Source organism: Chenopodium album, chromosome 17, assembly GCF_948465745.1.
Source record: "Chenopodium album chromosome 17, dcCheAlbu1.1, whole genome shotgun sequence".
Taxonomy (NCBI): domain Eukaryota; kingdom Viridiplantae; phylum Streptophyta; class Magnoliopsida; order Caryophyllales; family Amaranthaceae; genus Chenopodium; species Chenopodium album.
Genome location: NC_137850.1, coordinates 49693158 through 49713574, shown reverse-complemented (window position 1 = coordinate 49713574; position 20417 = coordinate 49693158). Strand labels below are relative to the sequence as shown.

Genomic DNA, 20417 nt, shown 5'->3' with positions numbered 1-20417 from the left:
GGAAACTTTACAAAATTTAACTCGTATTATTGTTCACATGCTCTGGTGTAATCGAATTGATTTGCATGGTAAGTATGAAGTTTCTTTGTTTTTTTTTTTTTCCTTATTCTTTCATTCATATATACGAATATACTATTCCATGTTATACCAAAATCTTTCAAAGTGCCAAATAACAACACTCACAACAACACTATTATTAATTTTTTTTTTTTTTAACTTATGGGATTTTGAAACATGAAATTAGAAATTTAGAAGGTAAGTTTCCATGCATTTCCTGAATTGAAGTGAAATCTCTTAAGCCTTCCAAAAAGCATGACCAAAATTAGAAGAAACTTTCCCTTCCAACTCCAACGCCCTACAAAACCATAATAACTGTCCTTGCAATTGCTAAAATTATCAAGTCTTCGTTTACAACTGTAGCCCATTGAGAATCCCACGTTTCCATATGCACTGCAAAATAAATTTCAATCAATAATTTTTTACCAAGTATATACTTTTTTTTTTTTTTTTGGGTGTTAGAGCCGCAAGGACAGGGTTGAGAATTGGATCTTTTAAAATCAAGAGAAGTTCTAACCACTTGAACTATCCCTTGCTCTCTTTACCAAGTATATATTAATTGTCATTATTATTATATATTGTACTAATAATTTACTACTTGTATAATATGTAGTTATGTACCGAGTACTCGTACTATCTTAGGTCCTTCACTACTAGAAATGATCGATTTTCCGATGGCCAGAATCCATCGGTAAAATTGTAAAAAACCATCGGTATCTCGTTTACCGATGGCTGCCATCGGTAAAAAACCATCGGATGATAATACGTCGGTAAAATCGAAAATACCGATGGAAAAACCATCGGTAATCTTAATACCGATGGTTTTGCCGATGGCTTTAAACTATCGGTACCTTTTTAAATACCGATGGCAAAAGCCATCGGTTTTTTTTTCCCGATGGTAAAAGCCATCGGTATATATCGAATGCCGATGGCTTTTGGCCATCGGTAATTTTTAAAAAAAATAAAAAAAAAATTAATTTCCCTGCCTACCCACCCCGTGCCTGCCCCACCCAACACCACTCTGCCTCTGTAAACCACTTAGCACCAACCACCACCACAACCCTATTCCACCTACCACCGCCGCCGTAAACCACTCAACACCACCAACCACCACCCAAAACCCCCTTAAAATAAAAAATAAAAAAAAAAAAAAACAATCTACAAAAATCAACACAAAATAAACCACAAAAATCAAACCGAAATAAACTACAAAAATTAACAAGTGACAAACATTGATGAAAAATAAAGTTAAAAAACAATAAACACACAAAATTTAACAAACATACACCACGAATTGAAAATGGTAGAAAATTAAACCCACAAAAATTCACACAAATAAACCCACAAAAATCAACCCATAAAAACTAAACATCAATAATCAACGAAATTCTAAAATAAACCCAAATTAACTCACCAAATTAAGCAAAAAATCCACATACCTTTCAAATTTCTTCTTTTTTGGGTTTAAATGGTTAAACTCGACCATGAAAATTCCAGATCTGGAATTTTCATGGTCGAGTTTGACCAAAAAAACCTTAGAATTTGCACAAACCTCGTGATGGCGATGGTGGTAACCCCAAAAAATTGTGACATTTCTGCTGATGGTAGTGGTTTTGATGATGGAGAAGAGGGGGAGAGAAAGAAATCAAAATTCAAAAGAGAGGAGGGAGGAGGAACGTAAGAGAAGAGAAGGAGGGAGGAGAGAGGAGAGAGAAAAAGAGGAGAGAGGAGAGAGAATGAGAGGAAAGAGATAGAAGAAGAGAGGGGCGTGAATGAAGGAGGAAGAAATAGAAGGGGAAAGGGAGGCGGTAGTTTAAGTTAGGGTATGATCGTTTTTTTTTTTTTTTTTTTTTTTTTTTTTTTTTTTTTTTTTAAAGAAAAATACCGATGGTTAAAAGCCATCGGTAAAATACCGATAGTATAAAGCCATCGGTATTTTTATTTTACCGATGGCTTTTAACCATCGGTAAAAAAAAATTATTTTCTTTTAAAAAATAAGATTTTACCGATGGATGAAAACCATCGGAAACAGTATGCCGATGGTAAGGCCATCGGTATTTTAAAAAATACCGATGGCTTGATAAAACCATCGGTAAAATATATTTTTACCGATGGATTTTAGTGGCCATCGGTATTTCCCATCGGTAAACGCGCGTATTCTTGTAGTGCTTGATATTAAGGATAATAATTGTACAGAAATATGATTACATGTTGGATACAAAAACAAAAACAAATACAGAGTAAAAGATCTTTGTCGTGTAACCACAATGGTTGATTATTACTACTTCGTACTAAACACTTCATCAACTACTCAATTGACACAAACAACGGTCAAAAAAATAGCTAACTACTGATTTTATCAAACAACCTAGCTTAGTAAACAATTGGCGATGACAATAATCATAACTTACTTAAACTATTATTGTATATACAATAGAAACAACTAATAAATCAGTAGATGAGAACAAAAATAATGTAAATATGAAGTACTCGTATTATATTCGATGATGGGTGTTGGAAGAATATTTGTTGCTACTTGGTAGATTAAATTAGAAGAGAAAAGAATAATAAAATGATAAAATTAAAATAAGAATAAAATGAAATTGTAATACCTTACAACTTCGACAATAATGTTGAAGACGGTGAAATTAAGAGGATCTTGCTTCAAACTTGATTGTTCAGTGATGCAAATAAGCATGACAAAGATAGCAAGATAAGAGAGTGGTGAGAATGTGAGATTCTCAAGGATGTTACTCTCTTGCTTTTTGCTACTCTTGGACTGCCTATTCTCAGCCAATAATGTTGATTCTTTGTCGTAGCCAATCAGTACGAATATGGTGGTCGATGGAAGGTACCTGCGAATTTATGCATCATGTAACCTTGTCATATATTAACTCACATATATATAATTTCGTATTACTTTCATTTCTAAGCGTGGTACATATACACATGATGTAAACAAATTACAATCATAAAGTATATGGAGTATGTAGCCACCACACGTTCACATGTTCTCAAGTTTTATGTGCACAACTTTACTTCTTATTAGTATCTCATAGCTCGTGAAATAAACAAGGCCATGCCTAAATTACTTCTTTTAGCGCAGGTTCAACTTTACTACATCTATGTATGTTACTATATTAGCTTAGCCAAATTTATCCCGTTTTTTTTCCTAAGATGCATGAATGATTGGCACTTTGGCAAGGCATATATGCAATAATTGGTCGGTAAAGAGTACACTATCTTTGAAGAAGATACGATATGAATGGTCCTCCTAATTGACAGATAGTGTGAAAGATTGAAAGTGTATGTATATTATGTTGGTTCATTATAGGCTATTGAGTGGCTGTTTCTAATCAATCCATGGACTAACTTGTCTTGTATAACCACTTATTCCACTAGAACATGCAATCATGTGCCAATCAACATCCAATATATATAACATACGGAGTACATGTACTTATACCCTATACTTTATTTTGATTTACACGACCAATAGCATAACAATCCTTTCTCACAATCATAGTAACATAACAAAACGTATACAAGTATATATGATTTTTTACGAGTTATTATTTTTGGTTTTAAAAGAGAAAATTGAATTTCAAATTCTTTTTATGTACAATCTTAGTAACATAACAATCCTTTCTTAACGAGAGATGAGGAGTCCCTCCATCTCCCCGGATCCCCCCATGTGATGGGGTTCGATTCCTCATAGCCCCTTCATTCATGTAATAGGGTGAGGGGCCCTCCCTGTAGTTTACCGTTTTAAAAAATTAAAAAAAAAAAAAATCCTTTCTTAGCATAGCAATCACAAGATTGGACCACAGTACAAACAAAGATAAATGAGAAAGAAATAAAGAAAGAACTTACATCATAACCACACAGAGAGCCAGAGTAGCTGGTTGAAGAAGAGATATATCAACAATTGACTCTCCACTATGCCTTGAATTAACAGTTTGAAAGAGTGAACCAACAATTTTTTTATACAAATTTTGCCCTTGAAAAACCAAAGAATTCCACTCCAATGTTGTAAACACCAAAAACTGGATCATAACAAGCCCAATTGCAGTAAAACTCAAAAGAAAAGCTTTGAAGCTTGAAATCAAATTCCCATAACCTAAATCATCATGATTTTTTAACATGTAATTGTATTCTTCTTTTCCTGTAAATTTCTCTAGAACCCAAATTACTACCCTTAAACAAGAAGGGTATAATTTATTCCCCATCAAAATTTGTGGTATTAGGATTAGAAGTAAACCCGAGTTTTTGTTAAAGGGCATCATGTTTTCGTTTATAGGGATGAATCCACAATTTGCAAACGTGGATACTGTAACGAATAGAGAAAATAGGTGAGAATCGATTTTTTTTATTACAAGGACATTGTTTGCACTCGAGATAATGTTCATATACAAGGATACAGAAGTGTACCCTAGTATATGTGACACTAAAATGTAGCCTAAAACTACATGATTAAGTACCCTTAGAGTTTTGGACTTGATACCTTCACCTTCGGAGGTAGGGTTAGGGTTTAAGGCATGGTTTCGCGCTCTTCTCTTATGCTTTAGCTTTCGTATTTGGAGACCAAGGAGGGAGAGGAAGACCTCACCCCCGGAAAACATTAAGATTACAAGTACCATTAGTTGTGTACTTGTAAAATCTTCCATTTCAACCGTAGACATACTAGAAATCGTCGTTGCCGACACCGAGGTGAAGATGAGGTCGAGGTCATGGTGAGGGTTTGAAGCTAATGAAGAGCTCTTTTTCGTGCCCTTTAAAGAAATATAGCCAAGAAAAGAGACGGTGATGTAGTAAAATAAATGGTGCCAATATGGGTTTATTTGAAAGAGTAAGTACTCAAACCCATGACTTATATAAGGTTTAATCTTTTTGTGGAAAAAACTAATTATTTGATCTAATACTTCATGCTGGATAACTAAATATTTTTCCATCATTTCTTGGAGGTGGTGATGAAGTTGCGTACTTAATTGGATTATTTTAATTTGTGAGATATATGATATGATTATATTTAATTTATAAATTTTGGGAAGTATGTATATATGAGCTAGGCTGAAACATACAAAATCCACATACTTTATATTGTAGTATGTTGTAGTCAAGGAATTATTCATGTCCACATAATTAAATTGAGAAGCTTAAAGCTAAATAAGTTGTAAAAGGGTGGGACAAGATATATTTGTATTATTTAGTGTATATTAGCGCGTGGGAAATAGATGCCCCAATTTCTCATAATGAGAAATAAAATTTGTTTCTCACATGGCATTTTCATAAATAAAACTTTATTTAACTTTATTCAATTGTTGAGCCCACAATAATGAAAAAATTGTTGATTTATTCACAAAAATGCTCCCATGAAAACAAATTTTATTTCTCAATATGAGAAACAGGAAATTTATGATCGCATAATCGAATCTATATATATATATATATATATATATATATATATATATATATATATATATATATATAGGTGAATATCAAGTAGTAATTGGGATACTTTGACATTTTCATCGATCAAGTATTTCATAATTCTTGAATGGAGGGAGTAAGAGTAAAAAACGGATCACATATATAGGAGGAGTATTTTCTTATATGCAAGACATTTGGTTGTACTGTTAAGTCGTTTAGTGTAGTTTTCCATGGCCATAAAGCCTATAGACGACTATAGTCTATTCAAGTCCAATTTGATAATTAACCAATACGTAGTACTCCATATATATATTTGTATATAGATAATTTATTATAATTCGTATATGAAAATCAAAATCAAAGCATTTTCCAAGCTTTTCCACCATGCATGTTAAATTTCTTGAGTCGTCCAAAAAACATGACGATGATAAGAACACATTTTCCAGCATTACTCCATCGCCCTGAAAATCCATACAATTTGTCCTCGCAAGTTTGGTCAGTGGTTAACCGCCGTTTACAACTGTAGCCCATTGAGAAACCCACATTTCCATAGGCACTGCAATGAATAAATATTTGGCATGTTTTAGAAGTATAAATTCAAGTATGTGTTAAATATATATATATACATTTCACTTGGATTTTATTAAACTGAAATTATTTTTACAAGGTGATTGTTTACAACTAAATACTATTTACTATTTTAAACTATATATCACAAACATCCTTTGATTTACTAATTGAAACATATGCGACGTATATACGAATTACTATAGATATGTAACTTTATACAGTAATTTAAATAATAGTGAATTGGTGCAAGAAGGATAATGTCAAGTGTACATATTAAAAGGTCGGTAAGTTTAAGAAAAAAAAAAATTGATTTTTTTTAAAAAAAAAAAAAAAAAAAACTTTTGGTGCAAAAAAATTGAATAAAATATAGCAAGAGATAATGTTTGGAAAAGGAGTAATTATTAGGGCAAAAGATGTGCCTAAAGTAAGATAAACAAAATTAATTAAAAGGATTTTAGATAAAATAAAATAAAATAAATCTATGCAGTACATACGTCAAAGTGATGCACTTATTGAAAAACAGGGAAAAACTATACATACGTACTCTTACTTTGTAAACCGTACTTCTTGTATTTGAAGTTGGGTAATTGATTTAGCCACACCAAAAATTAATTTAACTTTGACACACTCATTAGTCATTATGATAGCACGATTTTCAATGATATTCTTACATGGAGGTATGCCAAAATCTATTTTTGATGTGTTTAAATCAATTTTCTTAAAATTGTTATCCTTGTTGCAATTAAAAAAAGTTTAGAATATAAGTAGGGAATAATATATTTGGCCTCCAAGCTTCCATGACCCCATTTAGATTTATGTGGCCATATTTGGATCAAAAAGCTTCATCATAATGCATGGCTACTAAAGTAAGATTGATGTAGAGTGTTCCTTCGAATATTATATTCCGTACTTGACATGTTTTGTTTAGGAACAATTTATATCTCATTATTACTTGTTGGCTATTATTGTTCTAGAAGGACCAATTATAAGATTTAAACTAATTATTGTAATGAAAATTATACAAAATGAAAATGAAACAATATAATAATCTGATTAATTACCTTATGATTTCGAAGACAATGTTAAGAACACTGAAGTTGAGAGGGTCTTCCTTCATACTTTTCCTTTCAGTGATGCATACTAACATTATAAAAATGACCAAATACGATAATTGGGATAATAGCATATTCTCTATTATCCTCTTCTTTTCATTCTGTTTTTTCATAATTATATTATTTTCTGGTACTTCTTCTTGATGCTCATTGCTGATTGGAAGAAATGATGTGTATGCTGGAAGATACCTTTAAATTTCAAGCAAAACATTGGACATGCACGAGTTATATAAACATAAAAATTAACTTTATATAAATAAGCAATTAAAGAGTTTATTATAAGAACAAATCTCTAATTTTTTTTTTTTTATTTTACTCTTTAACCTACATGAAAGTAAACCTAATAGTAAAATTAATAGACAACAACTTAATTAGTACGTACTCAATCACTTAATTATTAATACAAACCTAAATTTTGTAGGTAAACGATGTTGAGTCTAAAATATAATTGAATCTAAAATATAATTGAATCAACGTGAAAATTATGAGGCTAATATTCATTAAGTTAATGATTTAACAAACTTTAATTGGTTCGAAGATGATTAGTTCATTCCTAATATAAGCAAACTCCAACCATAATTAATTAATTAACATGACTCATTAAAAGAAAGTGTAACAAGAAGAGAAAGAACTCACATCATGATGATGAATAAAACCAAGACAGCAGGAGAAATTAGGGAGAGATCAACAATGTATTCTCCACTATGTCTTGAACTAGCCGTTTGAAATATGGTTCCTACAAACTTCTCGTACGAGCTCATTCCCTCCATAACTCCTGAGTTCCATTCCATACCAGAAAATACCGCGATTTGTAACACCCAAAACCCTATAGTAGTGGCACCAAGAAACCATGTCTTTTTACTAGACATTAGATGGTCATAACCCATCTCTTTATAATTGTTTAACATATAATAAAACTCTTTTCTCTTAGTAAACCTCTCTAAAACCCATATTACAAGCCTTAAGAACACGGGGTACAACGAGTTTCCTAGGAAAAGATAAGGGATGATAATCAAAAGGAGGCCGAGATTTTCCCTAAAGATCATCATATTCTCATTTGTAGGAACAAAACCACAACTCGAAAAAGTTGAAACAATGACAAAGAAGGAGAAAGTATGTAGGATAAGTCCTTTGTTCTTAAGAACATCATTTGCACTAGGAGTTAGGATCATGTACATGGTAACTAAAGTTGATCCAATTGTAAGTAAACTAATCATGTATCCTAAGACCACATACCCTAATAACTTAATAGAGTAGTTATAATTAAAGCTTGAATAGCTCTTATTATTACCATTACTAGTACTCGAAAATTGGTTGATTATTCCTAATTCTATAGATTGATCTATTCCTTTTGAATTATCTACCTTTGTGCTTTCGTAGGAAGAAAATTCAAACCTTCTTAATTGGAGACTAAGCATGGAGGTGAAGACTTCACCTCCTAGGAGCATTAAAATTGTCATGACTACAAGCTGATAGTTAGAGAATACTTCCATCTCAACTGCTGACATACTAGAAACTGTTGATGCTGAAACCGCGGTGTAAAATAGATCAAGGCTAGTAAGCTGATCAACATCAGTCCTCGGCTTTGAGACCTTCAAAGCCATGAAACCGATTAATGAAACAACGAGGAAATAACAAAGATGAAGCCAAAATGGTTCGGCATGAGAGACGATGTAGTTAAACATGGAAGTTTTCATGCTAGATAGTAGGGAATTGAAAGATGTTTTTTTTATGATAGTACTCTATACAAAGTTGCTTAAATTTATTGTCTAAGTAAAGTAATTCATTAATTAAGGAACGACTACTTTTTTTTCACTCTTTTGCTCTCTAAATGAAGCACAAGAAGATGGTACGTACGTGATAAGAGGGGCAAATGCGCGTCTATATATTGCGCGCGAAAAAAGTGCTAAGCTCAAGCAATAGCACAGAATTGAAATTTATTCCATTAATTACAAGTGCAATTGGCTGATAATCAAATACTTGTGATGCTAACATTTGATTACGTAAAAAATAAAGATTGAGACTTCCATTTCCAAGCTACTTGCATTTCCTAAGGTACACTCGGACTAGTAATGGCCTAGCTAACTAAGCACTAAACTAACCAACAACATAAAGCTATACATGAACTTTAACTTAACAAGACACCACCGGCCATTCAGCCATGCTACATCTTGCTCTACCCGTTGAAGTCTAACCTCCCAATATTATATATGTAAGTGTTTCACTTACAGATAAAACAACAGAGAGTGAAACACTTTATAAAAAAAAAAATAAGAAACTAACTACATATCAATTCTTTATATAGTCATATGGTTTTAAGATGGAACTTTCTTAATAATCTTGTAAAGTGGATTCTCTTTCGATGATGTCTGTGTCTCGAATTTGTATTTAACATGGTATCAAAGATTTCAAAGCCAATATGGTTTTAGGATAGAACCCTCTTGGACTTGTGAAGTGGACTCTCTTTTAACGAATTTGGTCAAGGCATGTATATAAACACAATAGGTATATGGATATTTAACCAATGTCATTTCATATAATCGGTAAAGACTTAACCAGCGAAAGCATTTCAAGACAACAATACAACCAAATACAAAGTGTTTACACCTACTAAAACATTTTTGTTACGCAAAACGAGGCACTTATGTTATTTTTTTGCTAATTTCGAGCTCAATTCGGATCCTTTTAGACTAAAATGACCCATAAAACCTTAACCGAATATTTTTCGACACGTAAACCGATAAAAAAGTTGATATAGGCTGCAATTTACAATTTATAAGAACTTTTGGGCTGCAATTTGCAATTTTTTTTTTTTTTTTTACATGACTGCAATTTGCAAAATACAAACTTTAAATGACTGCAATCAGCAAATTTTCCAAAAAGATAACCTATAATACGGAGAAAATAATAGCATAAAAAACTCACCTAATTAATTAGCAGTCAACTTACCCATTAGAGTAGAATCTACTCCATATTACGAGTACTATATTTTTATGGGAAGGAAGATTGTAACATTAATAAATAATTAAATAGCCCAATAAATAAGTAGATACATTAATATAATACAGATTAATTAATTAATATCTATTTAAGGTAAGGTGCATAATATTGTCCTCATTTCACAGTGCGTGGATGTCCATGTTGATCCCTAAGGCTACCACCTACCAATTCAATTAGAACTACACTAGCCACTAAAAGAGAGTTTACATGTAATTACATTAATTAAGGGAAATTTTGTTTTTTACCACCTCACAAAAACACGAAAATCTCTTTTACCACCTCCCAAAAAAAGTATTTTACTTTACCACCTCATAAAAAACACGAATATAGGTTTTACCACCACTTAACGGTTTCCATCCAAAAATTCCGTTAAGTGTGGCCCACAGTAACACGTGTCAGCATTTTATTTGTTAAAAAAAAAAGAGAAATTAAAAAAAAAAACAAAAAAAAACCTAAAACTACTCCGGCCACCACCGCGGCACCACCCCCGCGCCACCGCCGCCTTCCCCCCCAACTCACCACAGCACTCCCCGAAACCACCACCTGCGTCGCACCACCAGCCCCAACCCACCTAAACCCTCCCCCTCCCTTTCCCGCAACCGTAACACCCCCAAAAACCACCAAACCCAAAACCCTCCTTCCCTAATACGGTCACGATTTCGGCCACAAATGGCCGAAATCGGCCGGTTTTAAGGCTGAGTGGCCTTAACCGGCCGATTTCGGCCATTTGTGGCCGAAATCGTGGCTATTTTGGGGGGATTCGTGGTCATTGAGGGTTGTGGGTTGGTGGTTTTTGGGTCGATTGCGGTTGCGGGAGATGGAAGGGGGCGTTCAGGTGGGTTGGAAGAGGGAGGGGGTGGAGTTGCGCCGCCAGTGGTAGGTTCGGGGGGTAGTTGTGGGTTAGGTGGTGGCGTGGTGGTGGCGCTGTGGCGGTGGCTGGGTAGCTTTAGAGTTTTTTAATTTTTTTTTCTTTTTTTTTTATTTTTTTCTTTTTTTGGCCAATAATAGCACGACACGTGGCTTTATGGGCCCACTTAACGAATTCTTAAACGGAATCAGTTAAGTGGTGGTAAAACCTATATTCGTGTTTTTTATGAGGTGGTAAAGTAAAATACTTTTTTTGGGAGGTGGTAAAAGAGATTTTCGTGTTTTTGTGAGGTGGTAAAAAACAAAATAGCCTTAATTAAGTCCTAACTTTAATATCAACTTATAAAAGAAAGCAATATTATGTAATTATGCGCAAATTAAACAACTTAAATCTTGGTTTAGTTGGTTACAAAGAACCCTAGCCACTAAGTTGTCCATACTAGTACATATGCCACTTATTTATTGGTCATGTTTTCCAGTAAGTGTTAGTTGTTGAAATGGGAGAGAAGGGGCTGCTGAATGTGGGAAATGGCGTTCAACTTTTAGTACCACTCATCTCGTTGTGTTTTGATATTTTTATTAATTTTTTCCATACTCTAAAGATGAAATTTATTATCTTGACACGTATTGTAAGAAGTATCGAGAGGATGTTAAAAATGATATGAGGATTGCGATGTCTATGCTTAATTAGTTTTATATGCGCGCAACACACATGGGTGTTTATATATCTATAGAATTTTATTACATAATGATGTCAAATACTAAAATAAAAGGAACAATGAACAATAAGTGATATTGATAAAGAGAGACTAATGTGTATATTACTCCATATAAATCAAATTTACAAATGATTTTAAAGAGATAACTAGTGATATGTAAGTTTTCCTGTCTTATAATCTTATCATCACTCACTAATCATAGAAGCTATTATTACTTTTTAAGGTTTGAAGGGATAAGCACATGAAATTTCATATCAGAAATGGCATCCTGTATCACCCAATTAGGAATAATCATCAAAATTATTCAAACATCTACTGATTTTAGATATTGGTGTCCCACTGTCACGTGATTTTGACAAATAATTGCAGGAAAATAGAAATAGTACTCGCAACAAGTTAATTGTAGTCATAGTCTTATCTATCTAATTATTGTTCATCAATCCCCTATTCTATTCAAAAATAATAATATATTGTTAATCAATCCTTTATTTATAATCCTTCCTCCCTTCTTTTATTAATTTGGGTGTACCGTGGGCGTAGTGGTTGATTGATTGGTTGTTGCGGGGGGTCTGCGAAGTGGTGGTATTGTTGTGCGGCTTTGTGGTTGCGCTGGTGGCTACTGATTGTGTTTGGAGAAGTGGCAAATTATTGTTGGTGTTTGGTCAGGTGGTTTTGTGAAGGCTGCATGGTGCACTGAGGGATGAAGGTATGGAGTTAGTGTTGTTGTTTGGCTGGAAAGAGGGTGGATGGAAGTGAAGGTGGCTGGAAGGAGGGTGGATAAAAGTGAAGGTGGCCGGAAGGAGGGTGGCTGACACTAGTGAAGGTGGTTGGACGGTGGTTGTGCCCCACTAACAGCAACATTGACAGATTCCATTATCTGGTAGTGAAAGATATATTTTTGGGATTTAGGTGGTAGTAAAATAAAATAAAATATTAAACGGATAGCAAATGTGCCACAAGATTCTTTCACTGGTAACAAATGTCAAATTTTCTTTAAACCACTTTGAAATTCAAAATTTACCATAATTTCTCTCTCTATAAACCCAATTCCTTTCTCTTAACAAAAGAAATGAAATTTTGTTTATCAAAAGTAATATGGAATGTAAATAATGAATCAAAGGAATAAAAATAGCAAATCAATATTTTAAATAAAGAGGAGAATCGTTTTGATTTTTTTTTTTTTTTTTTTTTTTTTTTTGCTCGTGTACTATGTATTTGTATACACTGTTCTTTCCGCGTTTTTATAACTCGTGTATTTTAACCGGGTATACCATGCTCATGGTACACTTGGGTGTATGATGAAATTTTCAAATGCCATTACCAATTATGTGTAGAACTGGTGAATTGGTATGTTAGGTGGCTCTTAGGAGTGTTGCGGTCAAATTGTGAGAGATGACCGTGTATCATGCAATAGCTCAAGTTGTATGATGCATTTAGACCCTGTTTTGCACTTTAATTATCGTGTTTAATTGTCGTCGTATTCTTAATCTCAATTATAATTGCCGTTCTAAGATCCCTATTGCAAGTATGGATTTATCTATATGAAAGATCAATTTTACGCGGTATTATTATCAATCTTATCAAAATATGAAAGATCATCCTACATCACATGGACGTCAAATTCAACCAAATACTCCGTACTTTCAAAAATAACCCTAACCAACCACAAGTACTTGTGTAAGATAAAGACCCAATATAGTACGATACGCGGAGTACTTAATTAAACAATTAGTTACTCCGTCTTGATTAATTCTTGATCCCACAAAAACATAAAACAAAATTCAAAGTGTAGAAGAAAAACAATGGTGTACAGTCAGGCTGAACCAAGTTTTTTAAAAAAAAATAAAAAATAAAAAAAATAAGATAAATTATATTACCAACTGACAAAATTTAAAATACGAAGTAAATGACAATTAGTGGACTAGGATATGTGCATGGATTAGAATAGATATCAAGATACGCAAATGTCTTCCTCCTTTGTCTGTTAGTTAAGTGGAACTTTTTTTATCAATATTAAGTGGGAAAACATAGGCTAATTTAAATCACAACATATAATGCTAATCCAAAGATAATTTATACAAGTATCATCATTCCATAACTTGAGTTATAAAAAACAATAAATAAATAAATAAAGCACAACAATGGCCCATAATTGACCCAAATTTTTAAGCAAAATGTAGCACTGAAACTTAAAAATAGGCATTTTGCAAGAAAAGAACTTGATGCATAACAACTGAATGACTTACAAATGCCATTATGCTCGCTATCAAGCTTACCGAAAACAAAGGATAACAGGCATAGGGAAAAAAAAACGCATAGATTAGACATTTGTAGATGTCTGGAGCAACAATTTACAGAGAACATGAAACTAACTAATCCTTTCGGAATGTAACAAAAATTCAAGTTTGTTATTACAGTGTAGCACATTATCAAAACTTTGCCCTGCTATGATTGTCTGTAAATTTTCTAATTTGTAATGGCTTTTATCTATCCATGTACTAAAACCAATTTACGGAAAGGACTGTACAGTAATTACCTACGGAAAATTTTGAAGAGTCGAATGTTTGTATCACTCAGGTCATTGTTGCCGACTATTTCAGTCAAGTTAATTAATGCCCTGAAATAATGCAGGCAACAATTAGGTAAATGGGTATCTAATACGGATTAACAGGAAGTAATAAGAGTTGCTGTCAAAATTACAGCAATACACAACAAACCTAATATTGTTTGTCAAAAAAGCAGAAACACACCTACCAACATGGGCCCGAGTGAGCAAAATTAAGACTATAAGATCAAAAGATAATATAAGGGCAGTGATCAACCACGTACCGGAATTTGCTGCGAGTTTCTGTGCAAGAACCACCATGGACCATTCCTTGAGAGTATTCTGGGGATTTGTAGCAAAAACAATATTATCAAAACATAGAAATAACATCAACATATAGTAGAGTAACAAACATAGAGATTGAGACCAGGCATCTACCATGAAAGATGAGCTTGCTAAAACTGAAGCAAGAATGGATAAAATATTGTATTTGTGTCTATATACAAGCTTAACAAACTAATATTGTTAATCAATCATTTTTGCAGATTATGGTAACCAAAGCTCTCAAACTTAAGGTCATCAGAGATGACTTCAGATCATGAAAAAGTAATAAGTAATCCATAATAAACGTACCGTAAGTATCCTGCAGCCATGCGCAAGCCCATGAAGAGGGTCAATCCAAGCCAGACACCAGGAAGTTTCATCACTGAGGGAGCATAGAGAAGGACAGACGACGAAATCGCCCCTACCAACATCTAAAATTCAGAAATGTAAGTAGACTAAGAGACAACATGCTTCTAAACCAAAAAGTCCTATCACCTTACCATGGAATAAGCAGCATATGAGAAGTCTGACACTCCATAATGCAGACCATCAAAGATAAAAGCTAAAGAGTTGAGTGGCTGGCTTGCACTGACAAACTGTTGAAAATTGGCCGATTATGAGAGGCTACATTGCTGCTACCTATTATTTAGGCAAATAAACTCGAGTAATATGAAAAATTGGCGCTTACCCAAGTGCCAGATTTTACAATCTGTAATACTGCAGGATCCTTTGTGAACAAATTCGCTAAAGAACCAAAAGAAGATCCCAAAATCACAGCTAAAGCACCACCAGTAACTATCCCAATCTGGAAGGAGTTAGAACAAGCACGGAAGCACCATTAATGTTAACATCCACATGACAAATATACAGACATGAGAATTAGATGTCAAACATGCAATATTAAAGAAGTAAAAGATGAAATTCTACCTTCAAAATAAAATTAGTTAGCTCTTTCACAGTATCGTAGTCACCGCTTGACAAGGAAGTAGCAACCAGGGCCTGAAATGAAAAGTGATGAGAGTGAACTCGATCTTACAGCATAAATGCTAATAGTTAACAAACTGTTTAAAGATCAGATATTAATTGTTTTAAAATCCATTTGAATCACTCCAACCATCCAAAAGGCGACATTCCTTTCTATTTTAATGTCCCATTCTTATTACATATCACTATTTACTGCATAAGTGCATATTCATCGATGCAGATTTCCATATTTGGCTAAACACCCCACACGGTAGTCACATTCTTCAATATTTGTGAGTCATCATAGATAAAAACTTTAGGATGGAGGTAGAACATCTTTTTCTTTTCTCTAAGTCAAAGTGGATGATTGATGAGCATATAGCCTGGACATGGAACCTCCTAGATGGATGAAGCTCTGAAAGCCCATACCTGACCAGATGCCGCTAATGCATCAGTTAAAAGAGAGACAGCCAGCCACACTTGCATACAGATTTGATGAGCAGCCATTGCAAGAGGACCTTGACGAGCAGCCATTGAGGTCCCAATCGTCATAGTTATCAAAACAGCCAGAGTTCTTCCAATAAGAAATCCACCTGTAAAAAAAGATAATGTAAGGGAGCAGACAATACTCCAACCATGCAACACTTAAAACTTTAAAAGTAGCATGGCCAACTAAGCAGACTAATTTGAGAAGTTTGTAATGGTGTTTATTGAATAAAAGGTTATTACAAATTAAGAACTAGACAACGAATCATAAACAGTACTCCCTCCGTCCCCAAATGATAGTCCCTTATGAGCAAATTTTAGTCCCAAAATGTTTACCCCATTTGCTTTTTCCAACAACCATTAATATTAATTTTTTACCACAATTCCCTCCAATTTGCAACAATATTTGTGCAAATTTAACTTTCCCATGTAAATTTTGTTTTTTCATGTACTTTTATTACTTTTTTGCATACTCAATGTCAATTTACTTTTTCAATGTACTTTTACTATTCTTATTTGTGTTTATTAATTCCCATGAAAAATGCGCATAAGGGACTATCAATAGGGGACGGAGGGAGTAATAAAATATGAAATTTTTCTGACACTCACCAGACTTTAAATAGACCCCAAACTTCAGGTCTCCAAATTTTGGAGGTAACAATACTACTCTCTTGCTAAGATACCAAATCATCAAGAAGCTACCAATGTATCTGGAGCACAAAAAAACAGCATGATCACCAATTTTTATTTTTATTTTTATTTTTAAAAAAAAAAGGGACTAACAGACTTCAGGAATAATATACATACTGAGACACAACAGTGGCAGTGGCTGCTCCAGTGACACCCATCTGAAAATAATTTATAAAAAGTGGGAACAGAAAAACGGCTGCAAGATTAGCGAAACCTGCATAAGGATCACCAAAAATTCAACACACACATAAGAAGTCAAAAAAGGAAAGTAGGAAAAAAAAATATTTTAAAGAGTAAAAAGAATAAAATTAGGAAATAAGAATGACACCAATGAAAAATAAAAAAATAAGCAACCAGGGGATAAAACAATAAGAATACATAAGCAATACAGAAGTTTGAAAACATGCCTAAACAGTATACAGGGGTTTTTGTGTCCTTAAAGCCCCTTAGGATACCCTGAAGAGCCAAAGAAAGTACAACCGCGGGGGCACCAAGAGCTCTAAGTGACAAAAATCTTTCTGCTTGTAGTCGCATGGGGGAAACCTGCAGGGAGATTGCAACAGAACAATAAATTATGCCAGTAAGCAATACTTCTGCAGTTTAGTGCCAAGGATATATCAGATAATGGCCAGCACAGATAACAAAGGGCTCATACGTTGTATTTGTAAGTTTTAACATTTAAATTCATTTTGGAAGCAAAATAAGATCTCAACCAAACCACAAGTATCAAAAACTTACTGGTGAGACACCCATTAAACTAAGGAATGATCCACTTCCAAAAAGTAAAGCTAGAGCCTCAATGATGCCAATGCTTAAAGCAAGGAATAATGCTGTAGAAACTGATGATAACTGCTTTCTTTCGAATTCTTCATGACCAACTAGTAGGTGCAAACATAATACATCATAATCAAGCATTACAAAATAATTCAATAGCTATTATAATGATCAGAATGACTATCCAGAATACTATACCTAAAGAAGACTTTGCTATATCTTCAGCTACAAAAGAAGTTGCAACACTTAGAAGTGGTATGTTGAATAGCTTTGAAATGATGTTAAAGATCGACATAGAAACACCAGCAGATGCAAGTTCTACAGGACCTGCACACATAATGATACTAATTTAGACCACAATTCACCAAGAGTATTAAGTTTTACTCCGTAATATAAAGTTGAAAATTATTAAACTCGCAAAAAGAACATAGATAATTCAACATGAGAAACTGGATTTTAACCTAAACTGCCAATATAAGCTGTCTCCATCAGCTGCGCCATAGGATCAATGGCCTGGCTAGCTAATGCCGGCAAAGAAAGCATTATAAGCTCTCGTTTCACATTCGGAGGAGGCAATTGTTTAGAGGGCTGAATTAAAGGCTCACTGCAAAGTCATTAAATAACCCAGCAGTCAAACTAACATATAAAAAGAAATATACTACATACTTTGTATGATTTTATTTTATTTATTTCCTAAAAAAATGCACTGGAATCAGGAAGATTGAATTCAACAACAGTTTCTAAATAATCATAATCGTAAAGAAGTGGTTTTATAACACACAAATTTATTAGATGCAGGGCTCAAATAGTGGTAATGTGGTATTAACAAAAAATACGAGAAAGAAAGAACTAATTGCACTTATAATACTCTTGAGACGAAAGGAACTATCCCAGGGGGTTTATACACCAAAAAACTTAAAACAGAAGAATTATTCGAAAACATGAAATGTTTCAGCAGCTAATAATGGTAATAAAAACATGTAATGGAATCATGAAGATTAAAGCAAGGGTTTTGACTATTGACAGCCATATAGAACTTACATTGCTGAACAGAAAATATTGCTAAAGCAAGGGTTTTGAGAGCCATAAAAGAACCAAAGATATTTCAACATGACAAGCCTTACAAGGTTTTAATAAACAAAATATCTATAACAGAACAGTGAGATAGCATAGATAAAAAGAAACAGAAGTTTATAAAATGAAATTGGGTTTTTTTTTTTACATAGGTCTACATAGAATAAAAAGCCATGTCGTTATATATAAACACATACACTGACGTAAATCAATCAAAAAATCGAAGCTTAATAATATTTCAAACCTTAAACCATTAACACCATCATAATTTTCCAATGTAATCTCTTCTGCAGCACTCTCCACTAAATCATGAGGCTCCTCCTCCACATCACAAGGCTCAACACTGCAATCTGAACCCAACAGACTATATGTCACATTCTGAAAAGGCTTTCTACGACGAATAATAGTTTCCTGAGACAGCTTTCTTCTGTCAGCAGCCATATAGCAGAGTCCAGACACATCTTCAGGACACTTTCGATTAGCCAATGAAACTGAAGAACGAAATCCAGATGATCGGCCCATAGAACTTGACCCGGCTGCCTTGCTCCATCTTCTCCTAGTGCTAGAAAATGCTGTTGAGATTTTACCACCACAAAGTTGTGCAGCTGTCATCCTTGAAGCTGTTTATAATATATCTTCTCAACCCATAAAATTCTACACAATTCATTAAATAAAAATCAAAATCAATATAATGTCCAGAAATTTGTGCACCTACACCATTATGTGTTTCGAAAAAACCCTTGATACATCTTTTCACAAATCACTGAAGAAGGAAGATCACTACTCATATCAAGCAATGCCCACTTGATGCATACAGCTAACTACAATGTAATTATAGTGTTAAACGACACGGGCATGATTTCAAATTCAAGTCCAAATTCGAAACTCATTAGCATCTACATTAGTACATTACTAACACTAGCTGTGGCATTAATGTATAGCTACACCCCATGTATGGACCACCTAAGGACATGATTTTGCTTTATTGCCACTTGCAAAAACAACACACAAACAAAAACCCACATTTACAAGAAACCCCCACCCACAAACATATTTAAATTGAATAATGATGATAGCAAAATTAAGGAATAAATGAAACAATCCAAATTAAGAAAAAAGACATAAATATACCCTAATATAAGAAAAAGCAAGATGAATTGAACAAATAAAACTCCGCAATTAGTCAAAATTAAGGGTTAATCAGTATTACTATCATAATAAAAATTATAATTCAGCCTTAATCATAATTAATTAGTGAAAAACAGTTTTAATCAGTTATAAAAATTAAGTAAACATTAAACATCAACAAATTACAACGAAAATTATGAAAGACAAAATTGAACAGGAAAAATAATGCATACGAACTAAATTAAACAAAAGCAACAAATTACGTTCTAATCTTTACAAGAAATTAAATTGCTTTCAAATTCCTGCACCTAGAATGGAAAATTCTCATAACAATAATATTGATAAAAGAGATATAATAATACCCATCAACGCAAATGTTACGAGCAAAATTCCCCGAGCATAAAATAAACAAAAAAAGAGAGAAAAATACCTGGGTTGGAATTTTTAGGGTGGATGAGAGTGAAGAAAAAATTGCAGGGGAAGCGGTTATTTTGTCGAAGTTTCGCTTAAAGATTGAATTTTTTTTTTTTTTTCACTTGATTTGTGTTCCAGCAACACGTAGGCGGTAGGAGTTCTTTTCGATGGGCTGCTTGTGGGTCGGTATTTTGATGTCCTTGTTCTCAAAATGGCACGGGCCACGGGGTATGGGCGTATTAGAAATGTTAATTTGGATGTCTG

At 33.6% G+C, this 20417-nt stretch overlaps 3 protein-coding genes across 3 annotated transcripts; all 3 read right to left on the bottom strand.

The window, feature by feature from the left end:
• Positions 1-248: 248 nt before the first annotated feature.
• LOC145590087 (cation transporter HKT1;3-like) lies at positions 249-5139 on the bottom strand. Its single transcript, XM_081646828.1, has 3 exons — positions 3931-5139; positions 2670-2912; positions 249-450 (listed from the first exon to the last, which is right to left on the bottom strand). The coding sequence occupies exons 1-3, from the start codon at positions 5010-5012 to the stop codon at positions 249-251; spliced, it is 1527 nt and encodes a 508-aa protein (XP_081502954.1). The 5' UTR covers positions 5013-5139.
• A 705-nt stretch (positions 5140-5844) lies between these two features.
• On the bottom strand, positions 5845-12629 carry LOC145589248 (cation transporter HKT1;3-like). The gene is made up of 4 exons (XM_081645781.1): positions 12609-12629; positions 7806-8911; positions 7119-7358; positions 5845-6043 (listed from the first exon to the last, which is right to left on the bottom strand). The coding sequence occupies exons 1-4, from the start codon at positions 12627-12629 to the stop codon at positions 5845-5847; spliced, it is 1566 nt and encodes a 521-aa protein (XP_081501907.1).
• Positions 12630-14075: 1446 nt separating this feature from the next.
• LOC145588404 (protein DETOXIFICATION 45, chloroplastic-like) lies at positions 14076-20353 on the bottom strand. Its single transcript, XM_081645046.1, has 15 exons — positions 20170-20353; positions 18856-19265; positions 17999-18141; positions 17736-17864; positions 17502-17641; positions 17171-17306; positions 16881-16977; positions 16683-16783; positions 16017-16180; positions 15552-15623; positions 15313-15429; positions 15125-15220; positions 14934-15055; positions 14585-14642; positions 14076-14372 (listed from the first exon to the last, which is right to left on the bottom strand). Exons 2-15 carry the CDS (start codon positions 19221-19223, stop codon positions 14361-14363), a joined length of 1755 nt encoding a protein of 584 aa, XP_081501172.1. The 5' UTR covers positions 19224-19265; positions 20170-20353; the 3' UTR covers positions 14076-14360.
• Positions 20354-20417: the final 64 nt, after the last annotated feature.

Coding starts and splice junctions, on each gene's coding strand:
- LOC145589248 (XM_081645781.1), bottom strand. CDS start 12,629: ATGGAATCTGTCAATGTTGCT. Junction 8,912..12,608: donor TGGAATCTGTCAATGTTGCT/GTTAGTGGGGCA, acceptor AACTTTGTATAG/AGTACTATCATAAAAAAAAC. Junction 6,044..7,118: donor ATTGTCTTCGAAATCATAAG/GTAATTAATCAG, acceptor TATTCATTGCAG/TGCCTATGGAAATGTGGGTT.
- LOC145590087 (XM_081646828.1), bottom strand. CDS start 5,012: ATGATGGAAAAATATTTAGTTATCCAGCATGAAGTATTAGATCAAATA. Junction 2,913..3,930: donor GCTCTCTGTGTGGTTATGAT/GTAAGTTCTTTC, acceptor ATAAATTCGCAG/GTACCTTCCATCGACCACCA. Junction 451..2,669: donor ATTATTGTCGAAGTTGTAAG/GTATTACAATTT, acceptor TTTATTTTGCAG/TGCATATGGAAACGTGGGAT.
- LOC145588404 (XM_081645046.1), bottom strand. CDS start 19,223: ATGACAGCTGCACAACTTTGTGGTGGTAAAATCTCAACAGCATTTTCT. Junction 17,642..17,735: donor TATAGCAAAGTCTTCTTTAG/GTATAGTATTCT, acceptor TGCACCTACTAG/TTGGTCATGAAGAATTCGAA. Junction 16,784..16,880: donor ACTGCCACTGTTGTGTCTCA/GTATGTATATTA, acceptor TTTGTGCTCCAG/ATACATTGGTAGCTTCTTGA.